The sequence below is a fragment of the Stigmatopora argus genome, chromosome 12 (genome assembly GCF_051989625.1).
Source record: "Stigmatopora argus isolate UIUO_Sarg chromosome 12, RoL_Sarg_1.0, whole genome shotgun sequence".
Taxonomy (NCBI): domain Eukaryota; kingdom Metazoa; phylum Chordata; class Actinopteri; order Syngnathiformes; family Syngnathidae; genus Stigmatopora; species Stigmatopora argus.
In genome coordinates this window covers 13639788-13659949 of record NC_135398.1, presented here as the reverse complement: position 1 = coordinate 13659949, position 20162 = coordinate 13639788, and the positions used below count along the sequence as shown (strand labels likewise).

At 42.3% G+C, this 20162-nt stretch overlaps 1 protein-coding gene across 7 annotated transcripts in view; it reads right to left on the bottom strand.

Annotated features, from left to right (window-relative positions):
• Positions 1–1170: 1170 nt before the first annotated feature.
• chd7 (chromodomain helicase DNA binding protein 7) overlaps positions 1171–20162 on the bottom strand; it is an 86218-nt gene continuing 67226 nt past the window's right edge. For 5 of the 7 annotated variants that reach the window (XM_077616317.1, XM_077616321.1, XM_077616319.1 and 2 more), the window contains exons 28-42: positions 17632–17735; positions 16106–16235; positions 15778–15884; positions 14393–14816; positions 14046–14254; positions 12123–13064; positions 11578–11744; positions 9898–10152; positions 8258–8428; positions 7918–8151; positions 7623–7838; positions 6241–6381; positions 6062–6166; positions 4115–4286; positions 1171–3978 (exon numbers count right to left, since the gene is read on the bottom strand). In XM_077616317.1, coding sequence (XP_077472443.1) covers positions 3026–3978; positions 4115–4286; positions 6062–6166; positions 6241–6381; positions 7623–7838; positions 7918–8151; positions 8258–8428; positions 9898–10152; positions 11578–11744; positions 12123–13064; positions 14046–14254; positions 14393–14816; positions 15778–15884; positions 16106–16235; positions 17632–17735 — 4330 coding nt within the window. In that variant the 3' untranslated portion in view covers positions 1171–3025. The remainder of the gene's footprint in view (positions 3979–4114; positions 4287–6061; positions 6167–6240; positions 6382–7622; positions 7839–7917; positions 8152–8257; positions 8429–9897; positions 10153–11577; positions 11745–12122; positions 13065–14045; positions 14255–14392; positions 14817–15777; positions 15885–16105; positions 16236–17631; positions 17736–20162) is intronic. The other 2 variants (XM_077616322.1, XM_077616323.1) reach the window with 2 other exon arrangements.

Sequence of the window (20162 nt, the reverse complement as noted above, 5' to 3'; positions counted from 1 at the left end):
CATTTGTACCTCACGACTGCATTAGCGATCAGGTTAAATATCAAGCCCTTATTTAAGAGAGACAGACACAAGCTAATTTTCTAAACACTGTCATGTATATAGAACACTGAGTCATGTTTTATTGTAACAACTAGGCTTGGTTGATCATTTAATTTTCCTATTTTTTGGCCAAAAAATAAACAATTATTCAATAGATTATTCCACCGTTTCTTCAAGTTCTCTTTGGGGTTATGATAATTAAAAAAATTAGAATAAACAAGCAAACTCCACACAAAATGGAACCCACCGGTAATTGCATTGTGTGCTGTAGTCTATTGGGGCTGAGAAGTGTTTTGTTGTTGTTGCTAAATCAGCTAAAATCAGGGATGTAGCAGCATTTTTATAAGTTCTTACTTTTTGGGGATTTTTTCTATAATTATGTTTCTTAATCTTAACCTTGAATTAAAGAATCGAATAATAAATCTTCACTGGCCTCGATTGGCAAATTTCTAACCTACAGTAGGATACGTTCTATTGGTAATCATTCCATGACTAATTAATGATCCTTGGTCTCATCTCATCTCATTTTCTGAACCGCTTTATCCTCATTAGGGTCGCGGAGGGTGCTGGAGCATATCACCCTGAATCGGTGGCCAGCCAATCGCAGGGCACAAGGAGAAAACAACCATCCACGTTCACACTCATACTTAGGGGCAATTTAGAGTGTCCAATCAGCCTACCATGCATGTCTTTGGAATGTGGGAGGAAACCCGAGTACCCGGAGGAAACCCACGCAGGCTCGGGAGGAACATGCAAACTCCACACAGGTCGACGTGACCTGGATTTGAACCCAGGACCCCAGAGCTGTGAGGCCGACGCGCTAACCACTCGCTCCACCGCGATCCTTGGAATCTTTTTTTTAATTGGGCAAGAAGAATGAATAGACAGTAGTCCATGCTTTGCTGCTGCCAACAAGTTTCAGGTAATAAATGACAGAAGTGTAGGACTTCAAAGTTAGTGTGTACAAGGACAACAAAAACCTGAGTGGCGACTATACAGCCTGTAGTAAGAATAACATTTGGGGGGGGGGAAAATCATTGAATTTTTGATGAAAACAAATGGTTCTGCCAGTGTTAAGTTGCTGTAAATCAGTGCACAAACGGAGAAAGAACGGCGACAGAGGCAATCTTCAGTTTGGTTTCCTAGGCGAATATCATGATTCACTTTTATTAAAAGCATCATAGCTACAATTCATCAATACATGATGTCTCCAAAAAAAAGACACACCCAAAAAGAAAAAAAAACAAGGAGGAAAAAGAAAACATTTACATTGTAAGTCTGTAAACTTCAAGGCTAGATAAGAATTTTGAGGTAATGCTCTTCAGCTTGCTGGCTAAAAGTAACAACAAGTCCATTTGTTTTCAAGAAAAGTAGCTAAGTAATAAAGGTACCTGATTACTTGAACTTTAAACACCAGTGCATCAACAGGAACAGAGTGAGACAAAATTGATTGCAGTACTTATTTGTCATCAGTTAGTTTTAGTTTGGATTTTTTTTTTAGTTTTAAATTTATTAATACGACACTTGTGGTTTAATTCATAGAGTCTGTGTATTGGGCGAGTTACATTGGAACATTCAAAAGCTGCCATAGTTATTGCTGTCTCAGCATCACAGATGTGACAAGGTGTGATTACGTGTGTGTGCTGGGCTGGCTGTGATAGTGAATGTTATTAACCCTTTCGGTGCCATTGTCAAAGATAGACGTCCAATCGTGTGGCCCCTTTCATTTTGATTTCCTCAAGTGTCCGATCTGAATGGTTTGAAGGTTAAGCGGAATGAACGGTCGTTCGTCCTCCGCCAGACCTGCCGGTTCACGTGGATTAGACGTCTATTGCCGCTATTGGCAGCCAATGAGTTAAGATCGGATCTTTCAAATATTTGAAGCAAGGTGGCGCCTGATTGATCCCTTTACCACTCGAGATAAATCAAGCACCGCTGTTGCTTTTCAAGTATTCAAAACAAAGACAAAAAAAAAAGCAAAATAAAATGTTTTCAAAAGACAACACAAATGTCAACTTGAGACCCAGAGTTGACCTTATATAGTTAGAAGATCATGTTTCAGTCCTGTTCTGGCCAGGCCTGGTGTCAGTGTGTGACTAGAGCAACAGTCTTGCTTAAATGGGGAGCAGCGGGTGGTCTCGAACCAGCAGGACGTGACAGGCCAAATATAAACGTCCACCTGCAAGAACCAAGCTGAAACATCCCCGTGTGGTTCCAAATCCTCGTTTCTCCCCCACGCGAATTTGTGTCTGTCTTGGCTGTGCTACAGAACTAGCTCCCTTTCAAGTGAGAAGACAGGATTTGGAGACTGGCAGTGGAAAGACTCAAAACTGCTATTCAAACAGTGTGGGACAGGCGCTTAACAGTAGAAGGTCAGCTTATGTGGAGACGCACGTGCTGAAGAGAGGGTGGGGTCCTGCCACATTACGGGAAGCTATTTAGGGCTACGGTAGGTGTAGTGCTAGGCTGGTTGCTTGTGTGTGTGTGTGTGTGTGTGCGTGCTAGTAAAGTTGGTCTGCTTATCCTACTTACGAGTCTCACCTGGGAAAACTACAAGAATAAACTACATCAACTCCATCTCCCACAATTCATGTTGAAGAAGCTCCATTTCTCCTTGCGAGAAGCAACAAGTTGAAGGAAAAACAAGGTTGAAGAGCCGAAAGCAGCAGCGATAATAATAATAATAATAACAATAATAATAATAATAAGAATAGCACTACTGCAACTTAGTGAAGACCAAGAGGAGATGCAAACTGGCCAATAGTCTTTGAACATGATGAGGTGAGCTTTGACTACGCTAACAATGGGATTTAACTTAACACACGTGCCTCGTGGACACTGAGGAAATACGCCTGGGAGAAGAAAAAAAAGAGGGGAAAGAAAGATTTGTGTTGGTGGAAGCTTGCAAGGATACCACGGAGGAGAGGAAAAGTCCACGCACGCCAGCTGTCAGTTCGGGTGGAGGTTAGTCCGCACGTCCGTCCGTCTACTCGCCATCTTCCCCTTCGTCGATGGTTCCTCCGTCCTCCACGAGCGATTCGTCCGCTTCGCTTCTGTTCTCTTTCGCGGGCGCGCTCTCCTCAGCCAAGTCACTCTCTCCCTCCCGCGCCGGCTCCTCGTCCCCCGCATTCGGTCCCTCCGCCTCGTCGTCCCTTGAAGGCTCGGCGGCCGCGGCGTTGCCCCCCGGCGTTCCCATGGCGCTCTGAAGCTCGGCCAAGCTGGCGGCAGCGGGAAAACCGGGCAGACCGAGACCCCCGAGCCCCGGAGGAAGGAACACGGAGGGGTAGAGGAGGCCGGGAGCCATGGTGGAGAGGAGGAAAGGGTTGAAGGCCAAAGAATTGGCCGACATGCCGGCTGCGGCCAGCAGGGCGGCGGCCTCGCCGTTGATCGAGTCGGCCGATGAAGTTGCCGCCATCTGTGGACCTGCGCCGCGATTACTTTGGGATTTCTCGCTCTTGTCTCCGCCTTCTTCATTTTCCTTGTCAAGCTTTATCTTCTTAGCAGGATTTTCACATTCGCTCCCATCGGCTTCCCCTTCCTCCTTTTCTCCTCCCTCCTCGTCGTCCCCCGTCAGCCCCCGTTCCCTCTTCTTAGTCGCCGCGGCGTCCTCGTCCCCTCCCCCGTCCGCGCTCCCGTTGGTGTTCCCGGAGCCAGAGGCCGTCGCCGCGTCGGAAGAGGCGGCCAAGTTTCCGCCGAACAGCCCGCCGAGGGCGAACATGTTGGGGATGGCCGCGGCCATGTTGGGCAAGCCCCCCATTCCGGGTAGCATGAGGGGGAGCATGGAAGCGGCGGCGGCGGCGTTGGCCGCCGCCTGCTTGGGATCGCTGGCGGTCGGGAAGGCCATGAGACCGGCTGCCAACTGAAGGGATTGGAGGCTCTGCAGGGACGACAGATCCATCCCTCCAAACAGACTGTTCAGCAGCAAAGGATTGATGCCTCCTACAAAACATCCCCAATGTTAGCACACTTTTCAGCAAAACGTATTTACAACAAACCTTCCTTATTCATTGCATCTCAAATTAACATTGAAATCGGAGAATTTCTGAGAAGTCCCCGTGTGAGGCTGATTTCTTACCAGCAGACGAAGCAGCGGTGGCAAGCGAGGCCTGAGCTGCAGCCGCTGCCTGGGCCGCGGCCGCCGCTTTGGCGATTTCGGATTTGGGCCGTCGCCCCCGTCGACGGACTCCCTCTTCCCGGACGACGGGACCGGTCAACAGCCGGTCAAACATGGCTTCCGGTAAAAAACCCTGATGAACAATGGATTCTGGGTTCAACAAGTGCCGGCTCGTAATGGCAAAAACTTTCGCCCGCGTTTATAGTTTAAGGCAGTGTTTCCCAACCACTGTGCCGCGAGCGACGGTCTGGTGTGCCGCGGGAAATGATTGGGCGAGAACACCTACATTGTAAAATTTTAATAACACGAGATTAAAATTGAAATATGATGAACACTACTATTACAAGATCCAGATCTTAATACTATGAGGTTAAAGTCATCTTATCTTATTTTTATTTAATGTGAACCGGAAGTTGTGTGGGTTCACAGACTTCAACTTTTGCCAACGTTAAATCTGTGTCAGCAGAAAATTGATTTGCGTGTAATATTACAAGATTGAAGTAGTGTTAGAGAAAAAAGATGTAATGTTACGAGATTTAGTAAGTCATGGTGTTTCTATGTTTCGTGAACCGGAAGTTGTTTGGTTTCAAAAGCATCGACTTTTGGTGACATGAAGGCTGTGTGGGCTCAAAACTGCTTATCGTGTAATAATAGTAGATTGAAATCATATTGAAATGAACTGTCTTAACATTTTGAGATTAACATCATTACGTTGCTTATTTTTACATCACTAACCGGAGGAGGTGGTTCAAGGTCTGCAGACTTTTGGTCAGTGTAAAAATTTGAAATTGAAATAGTTTTTAGGGGGTTTACTTCTTTCCTGTTGATAAAAGTTTGATGATGCAGTAATCCCTCGATTATCGCAAATTCACAACTTTGCGATTTTTCCCACTATAAATTTAAATAAATAAATAAATGTTCATAAAAATGTGAAAATCCATGTTAAAACTCGTAAGCGGAAGGCACTCTTGTTACTGAAGAAAAAAAAAGTTATAATAAGGGTGACCCTACTTTGCGATTTTTCAATTATCGTGGCCATGTTTGGTCTACATCACATGTGCCAAAGTGGCGGCCCGGGGGCCAAATCTGGCCGCCGCATCATTTTGTGTGGCCCTGGAAAGTAAATCATGAGTGCCGACTTTCTGTTTTAGGATCAAATTAAAATGAAGAGTATAGATATATATTAAATTTCCTGATTTTCCCCCTTTTAAAATCAAAAATTGTAATTTTTAAATCATTTTTTCCCCGTGTTTTTAGTTCAAAAACCATTTTGTAAAATCTAAAAATATATTAAAAAAAGCTAAAATAAACTGAATATTCAGGGCTTTTAATCCAGTTCTTTTAATCCATTTATTTAAAAAAAATCTAAATATTATATCTAAAATGGTCCGGCCCACGTGAAATCAAGTTGACATTAAAGCGGCCCGCGAACCAAGCAGAGTCTGACACCCCTGTTCTACATTAACCGCGATATTCGAGGGATTACTGTCATGACTTTATATTGTTAATTTTTAATCAGAAGATTTTCAGATGGTGGTGTGCCTTGAGATTTTTTCTAAGTAAAAAGTGTGCCGCAATTCTAAAAAGGTTGGGAAACATGGGTTTCAGGCAATGTGTCCCAACCATTGTTGCATGTGAAATTATCTGCCAAGAAGTCATACATTGTAATATTCCGTGAGAAAAGGTGAAATATTACAGCCGGAAAAAATCGGTTTGTTTCTTATTTTTAAATGGAGGTCAACTGAATGTTGTTCAGGCTTCCACAAATTTTGGCAACATCAGGTTGGTGTGGTGAATTAGATATTGAAATACATTTTTTTTTTAATTTTAAGATTGTCAGGTGTAGCTTGCTTCAGCTGAAAAAAAGGTTGGGAAACACTGTTTTAAGGGTACAAAACAGCTGCTCACCGACTGTTTGACGATATCTGTCCAATCAGGTGCGATTGAAAATTCTGGGTTCTCCAGTAACCATCTAGGAAGTTCTTTCATTGGCGGCGCCATCGCCCCGCCCATCTAAAGCAAAAGAAGACGTTATGGTTAAGTTTCATGGAGAGTTTCAAAGTCTGAAAGGTCAGTTGAGACGTTACCTTGCGTCCGTTCCGTCTGTTGACCACAGGGACCCTTTCGTCTCCTGTCAGGGTGTTGATGTCGATCTTGTTGGGGTTCCGGCAGCGATGACGCTTTTGCTTGGGCTTTGAAAATTGAGATAGCAGTAACTCTTCATTCTTCTGCAGTTGCAATGGAAAAACATTTTTGTATTAACCCTTTAAAAGGCTTGTGACTATTTTAAACGACCAAAAAATAAACATCACTATAATAATTTTTAGGACTAAAAAAAATTATAAAATGTTAATGAAACAAAATCAATACAGAAATATACTTTACAGCCCTTAATAACGCTTCAATTAACTAAATCCACCAGTAGGTGAAAAGTACAAAAGGCAGAGAATTTGGTTATGTTTGTGTTCACGATAACTCAAGAACAAATAAAGGGATTATCAAACTTGACCGATATGTTTCCAATATGAAAATGGAATAATTGATTAAAATTTGGGGTGATGAGGTCGAGCAGAAGGGATGTCAGAAAAGGAAATTCACCATAATTTATTAATGGATTAGCCTATTTTACTCCAATTTGCATCTTTGGTGATATGAGAAGAAAATAAGCAATGACATTTTGGTGCATGAAAGCAAAGTTAAAATGTGTCGTAAATTTACACAACAGTTGGGCAATGTGGTGATGATCAGGTTGCAATTTGGCTGCATAGGTGGAGGTCTACGCTCTCACAATACTCCTCTATTTTATTCATTTTTTTTTTAATTTCTTAGAAAATAACCCATCGTCTACCATTGACAAATCATTTCGACTGGCAATGGTGGCTTGGAATCCTCATGTTAGACGAAAATGCGAGCCCTCCCCACCAAAATGGATTGGATGTCTTGTGTTGTCGTCAACGGAAGCCAATGAGTGCCTCGAAAGCACTTGTCTCAAAGTGGCGGCCCAGGGGCCAAATCTGGCCCGCCGCATCATTTTGTGTGGCCCGGAAAAGTAAATCATGAGTGCCGACTTTCTGTTTTAGGATCAAATTAAAATGAAGAGTATAGATGTATATCAAATGTCCTGATTTTCCCCCTTTTAAATCAATAATTGTAATGTTTAAATCAGTTTTTCTGTGTTTTTTGTTTAAAAATCAGTTTGTAAAATCTAAAAATATTTAAAAAAGCTAAAATAAACATTGTTTTAGATCTATTAAAACTGAATATTCAGGGTTTTTAATCCAGTTCTTTTAATCCATTTATAAAAATAAAAATAATCTAAATATTATATCTAAAATGGTCCGGCCCGCATGAAATCAAGTTGACGTTAATGTGGCCCGCGAACCAACCCGAGTTTGACACCCTTGCTCTCAAGGGTTCATATATTTTCTATAAGCCAACAAATGAAATGTCAAAATGAATAGGGACGTACTGGTGTAAATCCAGACATGTCCATGGTGAACGTGGGATGCTGCCTCAGCCACTCGCCCAGTTCTTTGTTGGAAACCGTCGCCTCTTCCTCCTCAACACTACCAGAGGCAAGAGATATTCCACTGGGGCTTTGCTCGGAGACTGCGAGGAGTCTGTGGGCAAGGGCGGCATCTTGTCCGCCTTCCCCCCCTGATGCCTTGGTCCCGTCTCCGTCATCCTAACAACGCAGACAATGCGATTTAAATTTCTGTCAACAAATAAACAAGTTGAAGTGAAATGACAGACAAAAGGCGTACCCCGCCGACTCTTTTGTTGCCCATAAATAGCAGCTCCAAGCCCTCTACATTTTTCCTTCGGCCCCGCCTCCTCCTCATCAACGGTAGGTCAGCTTCCAGCGAACCGTTAGCTCTGTGTCCGGAGGGCGGGGGCTGCTGCAGCAGCTCCATTTGGGCCTTGAGGGAGGGGTTTGTCACGAGCGCGTTGGGGAAGCCAGACAACGATGGAGTGCTCTTGTGTTGATGGTGTATACCCTGGGAAGGAAGAATGAGCACATTTAGTCCACGTAGAGATTTCTTTTGACCTAAGTGCTCCAGAGGCAAGAAATCTTTAAAAAAAAAAATACAACAACAAAAAAACCTTTGTCAGATCTATAGCTTGACTCTGAGACTCGAGGGAAGCATGGCTCTCCCTCAGTTGAGCAACCATCTCCATGAGGTTGCGCCTCTTGGCCGCTCTTTCCGCCTCGATCTCAATCTTTCTCCTCCTCCTCCTTCTCTGACGCGGTATCGTCAGGCCCAGAGGATCATCCTGGAGCATCAGATCAAATGATAAGGGCAAAATACCTTCCGTTAGCTTTATCGTGGACTAGAGAGAAGATCGGGTCGAAAAAAATCCAACTCGACCTGACCCGGCCCGCGGGTATTAGACCCCGACCGGGGCAACTACCTTGATTTACGGGTCCGAGCCCGAAGCAGACCCAAAGTTTCATATTTTATTTGTGAGGAATTGGGACTCTCGAGTCGGAAGGAGGAGGGGTGATTTATGATAACAAATTAAATCCTGTCTTTTGTAACAAAATCTAAGTTAAACAAGATGTATAAACATTTACATCTTTTATATGATAATATAGGTGTTTGACGATTCTCACTTTTGCCAGTACAGTTGTTTAAATGCCTGCTCAGCGTCGAGGTGCCAGTGTTTTTGCTCTCGTATGGCAAAGCGCCACATTGACTACATTCAGCAAAGCCACCGCAAGTTTCTCTAGCATATTCAACAATCACTTTGAAGCTTTTCCACACCTCACTCTTACCGGTACGTGTTTGTCTTTTCAGTTCTCCTGTCTTTAGTTTATCCTTAACTTGTTGTTCTTCCATATTGGAGATACCAGGTCAAAATAGATGCGGACTGGCGGAGGGGAAGATTATTAAGGGGGCGGCGTTCACGTGACGTGCGCAGAGAATGCATGCTCTGGCTCTGCGGATCCTGTTTAGTCCTGTTTTATCCTTTTTATTTTATTTTATAACAAGTGTTCCTTAGTTTAGTATCCACACATCGTTTTAGTATACATTTTTATAAACATATATTTATTGAAAAAAAAAGTCAGTGAGAGAGACGACATCATTTTAGTAAACTTTTTTTTGCGAGTGAGACGCCCGACCCAACCCGAAACCGAAGTACAGTAATCCCTCGATTATCGCGGTTAATGTAGACCAGACATGGCCGCGATAAATGAAAAACCGTGAAGTAGGGTCACCCATATTTAAAAAAAAGAATACTTTTTTTTTTTTAACTTCAGTGTTGAGTCCTAGTAGCAAGTGGAGGACAGGGGAGTGGCTTCCGCTTGCGAGTTTCAGCGTGGATTTTCACATTTTTATGAACTTACCCCCAAAAAATTAATACAAAAAACAATCTGAGATGTAGTGAAGCCGCGATATTCGAGGGATTACTGTAATGGTTGACATTTTAGGCTCAGGTTTAAGATCTCACCTCTATCGTGGACACACTTAACATTTTTGCTTTCCTAATTATAGTTAGTCATGAGATAGGATAGCTTCTGTCTGGCTAGCCTTTCTTCGTCCCGTGGTTCACCCTTCCCCTCTTTAGTTCCCCCAATAAACCGAGAAGCGATGCTGCAAACTGCACAACTTCCCGCCACAGAAAGCTACATTGCTTTATTGTGTGTTCTTATTTTAAGTAATTGTAGATTAGCCTAATTTCCGATCTAAGACTATAACACTACATTTCTGCATGCATTAAAAAAAAAAACAAGAACTCACATGAACCTGTGGCGAAAGCGCTTTATCCTCGCTCCCGCTGTAAGGTGTGTGGATCCCGCTCACATTGAGCTCACCCAAACTTCTCCTGTGCAGAGGGCTTTCACTTGCTGTGGCTACTGCCGCTGCGTTGACCGCGGAGCCATGACCTGGCAACATGTTGCCAGGAAAGTCAAAAATGTGCCGCCTGTTAACTGGCCATTTGCCCTTCAGGACAGCCTCACAGATGTTGTCCATCCTGTTAATCATCAATCGATCCTAAGATATGGAGAAGAGTATAATAAGATAATGGCATTGTTGTCAAAGTGTGGTGCAAGAACCATTAGGAGGCATGCTAAAGATTGGCCGAATCAACACTTCAGCCTTTCTTATTCCTTGAAAAAAAATGCATGTTCATATTAAACAGTATTCCTGTTTGTAAATCATTGGCCGGAAGATTACAGGCATCTAAAATGTTTTTTTGGGGGGGGGGGGGGGGGGGCTTGACCCTTTTATGCAAATATTGTTCCAGATTCTCAGAAACCGATCATGATTTGGGAATTGCTTAACTTAATCTTAAATCCAATCGAAATTGATATTACCCATCCAATACAGAAAGCCAATATTAATCCAACAAACAGGTAGCAGAAGATAGCATATAGAGCTGGGCGATATGACAAAAATTGTTATCACGATAAAAAAAATGTATCTATCACATCTTTTTTAGTTTCAAATGTTCAACTTCAAACTTCTGTGAATAAGTCAATAAATTACCTTCCTTCTTATTCACGTATGAGTAACTATGTTACCTGACTTTATTAAAAAAAGAGAATGAAATCTGATGACTTTAAAAAGTATCTTTGTTGTTCTGTTGTGCAAAAAATATAAGACAACTCCCACCTTAGATTATGAAAAGTAAAGAATAAAACATGCTGAAATTATGACAGGCGTCTATTTTTATAAATTTGCCTTCAAACCAAAAATTGCTGTGCAATATGAAATAAATAAAATAATCACCTGAAGACATTATCACCATTGGCAAGCAGACTATGTTCACCCTCACAAAAATAGTGTACATTTATTTCGCATATGGCCATTTACAAAAAAAAAAGTTGGATGAACTCAACCCATTTTAACCCAGGATAATAAGTTTTAGATCTAAAAATGTTTTCAGAATATTTACATAAAATGGGGAAACACCTTGATATCAAGTAAGAAAAATATTACAAGCTGTTCTCAAATGAGGACGTTGGGTTAAGGACATTTTCAATAAGGCTGCTCTTTGTGCACAGGTATTTACGAGGCATTTAAAAAAAAGAAGAGAGAGAACATGCCAGAGAGAATTCACTTGGATCTTTTAGTGGATAGGCTCTGTGCTGTCTTGCATCTCATAATCGCTCATTTTGGCCATGCTATTGTCCTTTTGCGTTCATGCTTCGTGTTAGCCTTTATTTCTAACCAAGCTAAAAACATTTCTTGATAATCCTCCTTCTCCTAGTGTTCATGTCGCAACTGCGCCCACGTTATCTCCTGTGGCTGGGTGGTGTAATTGCAGTTTAAAATTATAAAAATGTTATCGAAAGTGTTATAATTAGTTTTAAAAAAGTTCATAACAATTATCATTTTCGTTTTAGCACCAAAAAACACCAAGTTAGAAAAAAATTAGGCAGTTTTTTTTAAATGGTGACTCGAACAAAAACTAACCTTTGGCCAAAGCGTGAAGGCATATGTTCTGTCCTGTAAGGCATGCAAGGCCGAAGTTTCTGGGAGGTCATCAGGGCAAAAGCCATCTCTGGTTTCATCTCGAGCGGACGTGCTCAAAGATGCAATGCTTTCCTCGTCAAAGTTCTTCTGCTCAGACACGGCGCCCGCTATGTAAAGACAGGGAAAGTCATATTTAACGCTTAATTAAAAAGCGCTTCCAACTGGTCGTCAAGGGATACAAGCTCATTTTATGATCTTGCTCCCGTTTAAACTCTGTCAAGTCTTGAGGGGGAAACCAGAAATAGGGCTTTGAACAAGTGATGTGAAAATATGGGGCCATGCAACCAGGGCAAATCCATTCAAAATATATATTTAGTTAACACAAAAAAGTACATTTTTGTATTAATTATTAGAATGGGTGGCAAATGAGATGAATAAAAGATATGCAAAGGCCATACTGCACAATGCATGAGACATCCCAATAGTGTTTATAAAAATAAAAATAAACCTACAATTGGAGCAATGAAGCAAATGAAATTTCCAACCTTCAGCCTGTGAAGATTTTTCTGACTTGTCATCTTCATCCATCCTCTCCTCATCTTCCTCTTCTGGGCTTTTCTCAGCATCAGGTGACTTTGGGGATTTGCAGTCCTCCCTCTCCACTTGCTCTCCTTCCTCTGCAACATTTTGGCCACTCTGGGCTTCAGGATCTTCGGAAACCCTTGATGTCACCTGGTCACCGGCGGTGTCAACAGGAATCACAATTGCCTTTTCGTCAGGTAATTCCGTGTCTTCAGTCAGTTGAGAAACGTCCACGTTCTCTTTCGTTTCCCCGGCCGACTCTTTTTCTGCCGCTGGTCTATTCTCATCGTCTTTGATATCCATTACTGGTGACTCTGAGGTCTCTTTCTCAACTTTAACATCGACTACATTTTCTTCCATTTTGGGGGGAGTTCCAGTCCTTATATTGGCATCCTCCTCCTCCTCACCCTCTGTTTTAACTTCAGTCTTGTCATCATCTTCCTCTGTTTTCACCATGGTTCTCTGTGCTTCCTCTTTAGCAATGGCCATTTCGGCAGAATCCGCGACCGCAGCCAGTTCTGCAGGTGTCAGTAGAGCCAAAGAGCTGCTCTCTACTGCTCCTATGCCGCTTCTGCAGAGTTCCCCCATGCTGATGATGGTCCCTCGTTGACTAGTGATGCGCTGATGGGCCTCCAGAAAGGACAAAGTAGGATCATTTTGGATGTGGTAATCTGTTCGACTCACACCGTGCTTTGAGGCGCCAATAAGGAGGTCCCTGTCATGGCGGCCGCACTCCCACCACTCCGGGAGGTCTTGCGAAGGCTGACAGAGTTTGAGGCGTTCGGGGAGCAGCGGATGAGGGAGAACCTGTTCTCTGATACGCCGAAGCAATTCTATACGATACAATGTGCGGGAAGCACGTTCCTCGGTTATGGGATCAATGATAAGCGTTGGGTCAGGGAGTTCTGCAACAGACAAAGATAAACTTATAGTACGTCCCAACTCTGATCGAGAGGTAGATATGTCAAAGTATGAAATCGCACGGACATCCTTAACCCTTTAAAGGGTAAGTGAATGTTTTTTGTCATTTGAGGAAAAACTTGACTTCAAAGACCTGGCGTCCATATATATTTAAGTAGGTTGCAATATTTACATTTGGTATACATGACCCCCCCAAAAAATCGCGACAAATGTGGACAACAGATCTACATACAAAAATTTCAGGTTACGAAAAGCCTCGATGGGAAACCATTATTCCCCAAGAGACAAAAACAATCCAAGTTACGAAAGTTCAAACAAAATCATTGATCTATCTATATCTCTATACCAGGGGTGGCCTAGTCCGGTCCTCGAGAGCCCCTATCCGGTCTGTTTTCTATATCTTACCCCAACAACACAGCTGAATCAAATAATCTGGATCGGTGTGAAGCTTCTGAACACCTTGCTGATGAGCTGATCATTTGATTCAGGTGTGGTAGAGGAGGGAGATATGGAAAACAGACTGGATAGGGGCTCTCGATGACCACACTTGACCACCCCTAGTCTAGGTGGACGCCAAAGCTGACCCGAAATGGGGAATCGACCACCAGCAGAGTTTGAGCACGACCATGTGAACGAATGCCCCTTTTCCACGCAGTTTAAAATCTTCTCCGGCACCATGGCTCATCAGCTCCTGATTTGTGTGGCCTTGGCTTTCGTTCGTCAGTTTTTTGTTGTTGTTGAGTTTTTCTGAGTGTGCGTAATCATTTGTCTGTAATGGCGCCAATCCATTTCGAAGGGGAGCCTGGCAGTGATCGTTCACTGCCAGCCTCTTTTAGTCAAAATGGATTGAACGTCCCGCCCGTCAAGGGCGGCCAATGAGTGTGGTACAACGGGTCATAGGACTTAAGATAAACATGACAGTTTTTAAGCGATATTTCAATGAAATTGTTTTCAAAATTTCTCACCTGTGTCAGTTTTGACCTGCATACGACAGACACGTTTGCACATTGCAATGAAGGAATAGTAATAGTTCTCCAGGCTTTCGTCGGTTTTTTTGTCCAAACGAGCAAACGCTCTGAATTGTGTCCAGTCAAATTTCTGACGCTGGATGTCAAAGACAACTCCAAATGTGGAAACAACTCTGTAAAAGTCAGCCTCCTCACGACGAGTCCACCTAAGAGGAAAACAAATAATAAACAAAAGCTTTGGACAACCTAATGTAAAGAAAGATAGAAGTAAAACTGCTCTACTGTTATCACCATAGAACTTATGTATTGGTGACATGTTTTTATAATCGGCTCAAATGGATTACCTTTGGCGTCTTTCCTTGTAGTACATTGCTCCATCAGTCATCAGGGCACTTGTGGTCAATAGTGGTGACTCGTCTGTTATAAATTGTCCACCTTTAGCAAAATAAGCAGTTCCTTTAGCCAAGTATGGAGATCCTTCAGCCATGTACACCGTTGTTGGATCTTGCATATATGCTGCAGCTCCTCCCGTGGCGTCTGTAACCATTGCAATGGTCGGCAGGAAGTCCCGCCGTCGCTTTCTGCGCCCGTCGGGTCTATTGAGCGCCTCCTGGCGAAGCTGCTCCCTGCGATTGGAACGCTGGTAGGCAGTAATGAGGCGCCGTAGACGGGCTGTCAGAGCGGAAGCGGCCGGCCAATAGAGTCGCTCATTGGAGCCTGCGGCACCGCCCGTAGGTGGAACACCTTGACCATTTTCATCAGATTTACCTTCACAGATGGAAATGGAAAAAGACATCATTCATCAAAAACGCAAACTATGAAGACAAGGGGGGAAAAGACTAAAAAACATCTATTTACGAATGTCAACTGTTGAGATTCATGAATTTCAGCGGTGTCATAGCAAATTTGAACTGCAAAGTTTATTTCATTTGTGAATAAAAAAAACCCATGTAATCTAATTTAAATTACAGAGAGCTGTTTTCATACAGATTCAAGCTTTCAACCCTTTCTAGGGCAATTAAATACTTTTTCTTTAACCTCAACATTTCCTTTTTCCATTAAAACAAGCAAGCTCATTCCATGTTGGGTGCAAGTCACCGCAATACGCCAGCACATTAGTATTATTGATAGTGGGTGGGTGAAAAGTCATTCTATTCAGTAATCAAGTGTTTTTCAGTGTCTTTATTAACGCTGGGGCACACAACAACCCAGAAAAGGGAAAAAACTGATCTCCACTCGAGCTGAGGCCAAATGTTCCTCGCTACAGCATGCAGTTTGCCTGACATACTATTGCCAACCAGTTATACCGACGCATAATGGCAAGTTAGGCTTTTCTAAAATTCTCAAATAAATAAAATTAAATTGTATTAATTAATTAATTTAATTAATACATAAATAATGTAATAGTAATATAATAAATAAATTAATAAATTGCATTAAAATAAATAAAATAAAATTATAAAATAAAGTACAAAATAAGTGAACTCGTGTTGTTAACATTAATGAATAAAAAAGTACATTGGTTATACCCCCAATAACAAAATAAAACATCAAATTCATTTAAACAGGGTTGACTGACTGTGAATGCACACTTCAGTGCCATTGATAGTGTTAGGTGTCTAATCCATTTTGACTGGAAGAGGGAGTGTAATCAATTCATCATTTTAGTGGTTTTACATATAAAACATTGCATTCTCTGGAAAATTTAAGAAAGAAACAATCATAATACCCTCTGCTTCTCCTTCCCCAATGTCATCTAGAGGAGAATTGGTGAAATCGTCCATTTCATCCTTAAAAGTCATCCGGAGTGGCTTGTATTCTGGATCCTCATCTTCACTGTAAAAAGTTAGCGACATGCAATGAGATAACCTTTTAAATTTCATACAAACAGCTAGTCACTTATACTATAAAAACTGAAAATGCAGAGAATAATCTTTAATCATAAAAATTTAAATCAGGGCAAACCCCCAAATGCTCTACGGACTGTATAAAATATGACAAATTGGCAGCATGGAGAAAGATAGAACTGTAGAGAGAGAAAAAAGACTGTTGGTTACCCTTCGGCGCCATCTGCCATCATATCGTTGCCCCTCTGCTCGGCGGCAATAGCCTTGGCATCAGGCATACCCACCCTCTCCAAAAAACACAGGGTGGGGTCAGCTCGCATGGAGTTATACTTTTCATAGCCTGAAGAGGAAATGTACAACATTTAAGTCTGAAGCTTTAAAAGTAGAATGCATAAAAACCACAGGCTTGATCCCTTTCAAAAGCTCTTCAGTTTTTGCATAAAGAAAAAAAATGGCAGTGGTCTTGAAGGCTATAACAATGAGTGGGAATAAGCAACCCGTTGGTGAATCCAGACAGGCTAGACTAGATGCGCAGATCCTACTGAGCTACATCGAGAAAGTTACTAAGTACAGCACCATAAGAGGTGTAAAGTAGGGATCAGTGAATGTGTAAAAGTGGGACTCAGTAGGTATGGAAAGAACAAGAGCAAAATCGCAAAAGGATCGTGGCTTCGTTTGCCTCTAGCATACTTCTCTTCTGTCCATCACGTTTCAATTAGGAAAGATGTGGCTCATTGTTCTAAACGTCTCTCTGTCACACACACACACACAGCCAAACATGGCCAATCATTGGGGCCTTCACAGGTCATCACTCTGCAGTGCGTCAGTGTGCTAGTGTGCAAAATGCGATACACTTCTGTTTTCCCCATCGTACACTGCACACTGTTTGTGTGTCAGTTCCCCTCCAAGGGCCTCCCCAGTGAATGGGGATTATGATTAACTACGGGTGAGCCCTTTTGTATTTTTCATTGTGTATTTGAGTGTGTCACTCCTAATTGAATCATAGAGGGTGGCAATGATGGAAAAAGTATGACAATTATAACAAATTAATACGAATGAAGGTCTCCATGCACAACAGATGACAATAATAAACTACATCATTGGCGTGAGTCACACAGTTGAAGTCAGTGACCCAAAGGTGGGTCACTGCTTTAATAAAACAGGCTGCTCACTAAGTTCCAAACAAACAAGAAAAGCAATTAGCTTGGTGTATTTGCAACATTAAGTTCTCTAACAGAACAGGAGAGGGAGATACACCTCACCAATGTTTTACAGTAATCCCTTGAATATCGTGGCTTCAACTTTCGCGGTTTCACTACATCGCAGATTTTTTTGTGGGGGATTTTTTTTTGCAAATTCATAAAAATGTGAAAAAACACACTGAAACTCGCAAGCAGAAGCTACTCCCCTGTCCTCCGCTTGCTACTAGGACTCAGCAAGTAAATAGGGGTGACCCTACTTCGCGATTTTTCGCGTATGGCGGCCAAGTGTGGTCTATATTAACCGCGATAATCGAGGGATTACTGCACCAAAGCCACCAATCACAGCCCAGACAGCTGTCTATTGCTATTACCAGAGAAACACCAATCAATCGGTGACTGGCCAAAGCAGTAGAGACATGATTACACACGTTTATTTCCGACATGTGCATTTTTGTCTGAGAGTTGAGGACTGTGTAAAATGGGTAGCAAAACGATTGGTAAAATATTTGTTTTGGTGCTACGGTTGTTTCTTACCATGTTTGTAGACACCTAAGAGCAGGCATTTGTCTGACTCAGTGTCCCACCAGTCTGTGGGGACCTCCGCATGGAATGGTTGGGGGATCCAGATATCCAATTCACTGTGGAAGAGACAAAGATCAACATCAAAATGGTTATGACCTTCAATACTAAAATGTGACTTTACTCAGGACAGACGGCACGGACGAAACAGAGAGAAAGGACAGGACGCGCTCGTAACATGACAAACTTTAAATTTAACTTAGATGAACTTAGATAACTATAGACATACACTTAAAAATAAGTTTCAATCTTAGGTTACACTACATTTAAACCTTCTTGTGCAATAACCGAGGCAAAGATGTTAATGTATTCCACCGCGGCCTTCGAGGCGGAACTTCCTGCCACTCCATGAGTCAGAACCGAGTGTTCGTTTCATCCATTTATTTTATTTTTATTTTTCCCCCCAAAAAATAGTCATACCAGCCACAACTCGCTTTGAAGGGTTTTTCTGGTGTCTTTTACAAATGTTTGCTTTGCTTTCAAGTCCATGTAGCTTCCGCTGGCTTTTTTGCAGATTATCGACTATCTCCTGTGAAAAAATGCAACCTGTATGCCCAGTGCTCGTATATCTTTACGAGAGGGCGTTGCGATGAGAAAGACAGTGCCGTTATCACAAGCTGCCTCTTGCGAACTCGGCCTCCAGGCTGTCTTGTATGCTCGTATCTCAAATTTTACTCGTAACTCAAGGCAAATATTTGTTCGGAATTTTACTCGTATTTCAAATTCCTCGTATGTCAAGCACTCGCATGTCAAGGTGTCGACGGACACTTCGTCCCCGGACGTTTCGTATAACGGACGTTTTGTCGCCGGACATTTCGTCGACGGACAATTCGTCGCCGGACATTTCGTCGACTGACGATTCGTCGCCGGATTTGCTCGCTCTCAAAATTATAATCATGAGAGAGTTTACTGTTGAAAGCGATCAACCAGGTAATCTCATGTCAAGGTATTACTGTAAATCATTATTGAGTCAAGGAAAGGCTGTTTTACACAGCTGCAAAGGTGCGGAACTAAGAGAGGGTCTACTAACGACCTTTGAAAAACATTTCTCTACTTTCAAAGTGAATCAACTAAGCTCTAAGAAAACAAAATCCTTTCATGAAAACTGAACAAATGGAGACATCAAAGTCAAATATTTAAGGCGAATATGCTCGGAGTTTTCCTCATATCTCAAATTTCTTGTATGTTGCCCAACCGGACAGTTATAACATCATATCTTACATTACGTTGGCCCAATTGCCCGCCAACTCACCATTGAAGTCGCTCCGTAAAAAGTGTGAAAATGAAAACAATGGGAAAAGTTGGGAAGGGTGGAAAAAAACATGGCCTTTCACTCTCCTTGAAAGTAACCCACATTAAAAGCAGTACAGTCGTCAGCACAAGAAGGGTTGGACGAGGAGATCCGTCCAGAAAGTTGAAGGCAGTCGCAGCACATCCATGGATATAATTCACTACACTCTCGAGCAGTTTAATTCATATTTACAGTAGAACAAATATTTCACTACAACTCACGGATTTGAATCTGTGCAAGAGCATAACTTGGGGGGAGAATAATTGGAGGGGAAGGAAGAACCTCAGATTAGCCTGGTTAAGAGCGATTGGCTATAAGGCTGGCAATAAAAAAACGAGCCAAATGTCTGGACTTTCATCTTTGCGAGTTAATCACCTGCATTTGCAGTCAGTGGTCATTTATTGATACCGCAGGACGTCATCTAAATGGTTTGGCGGTGACCAAATACACAAATTGGATCTGATGACTTGCCAAAAACAGTGCAGAAAGCTCAGTCAGGTGGATAGAAAACATCCCTGCGCTCATCATCCATATGTAATAATGCAAGACTACTTTCCATGTAACGTGCTTCACGGATACCTTCTGTATTGTCGCACCAAAAAACAAAATCCTCTATTATGGAAAGAGCTCACAATACACAATGTAAACAATGGAAGCCAAGAAACAGGGTGACAGGAGAAGAGGACAACACAGGGAAATTGTTCCTTATCTCGGGAAACAGCAGCATGCATAGTCTTTGGCGAAGCACGAACAAGACTGTGCCAAGACTGACGCTCTAAATCCCCCTGGCATATGTTGGCACCATGGCATCCCGTATGCTTGCTCTCTCTCTCCCTCTCTGAGGTAGCTTGGTGTTGGTGAGCAACACAAAGTACACACCCTGCACTTTCAAGACATTCATATTTGGATGGAAAGATTATAAGAAGGGGAGAAGATAAATGAGATATGTTCATCTAAAAGGGCCAATGGATAGTAGAATGGATTGTAAAAATGTATATAACTGAAGAGAACAAGGATGCAGGGTAGCAAGAAGTCTGTGTGATAGAAGAAAACCAATGCAGTGCGTAGATGCCAAACAATCAGTGGCTCATCAAAATCCAAATGGGTCAAAAGACAACTGCCATCCACTTTCCCAAGATAATTTTACAGAGACCTCATGTGAGGAAGAGAGGCTGCCAAAGAGGCCATTTGAAGA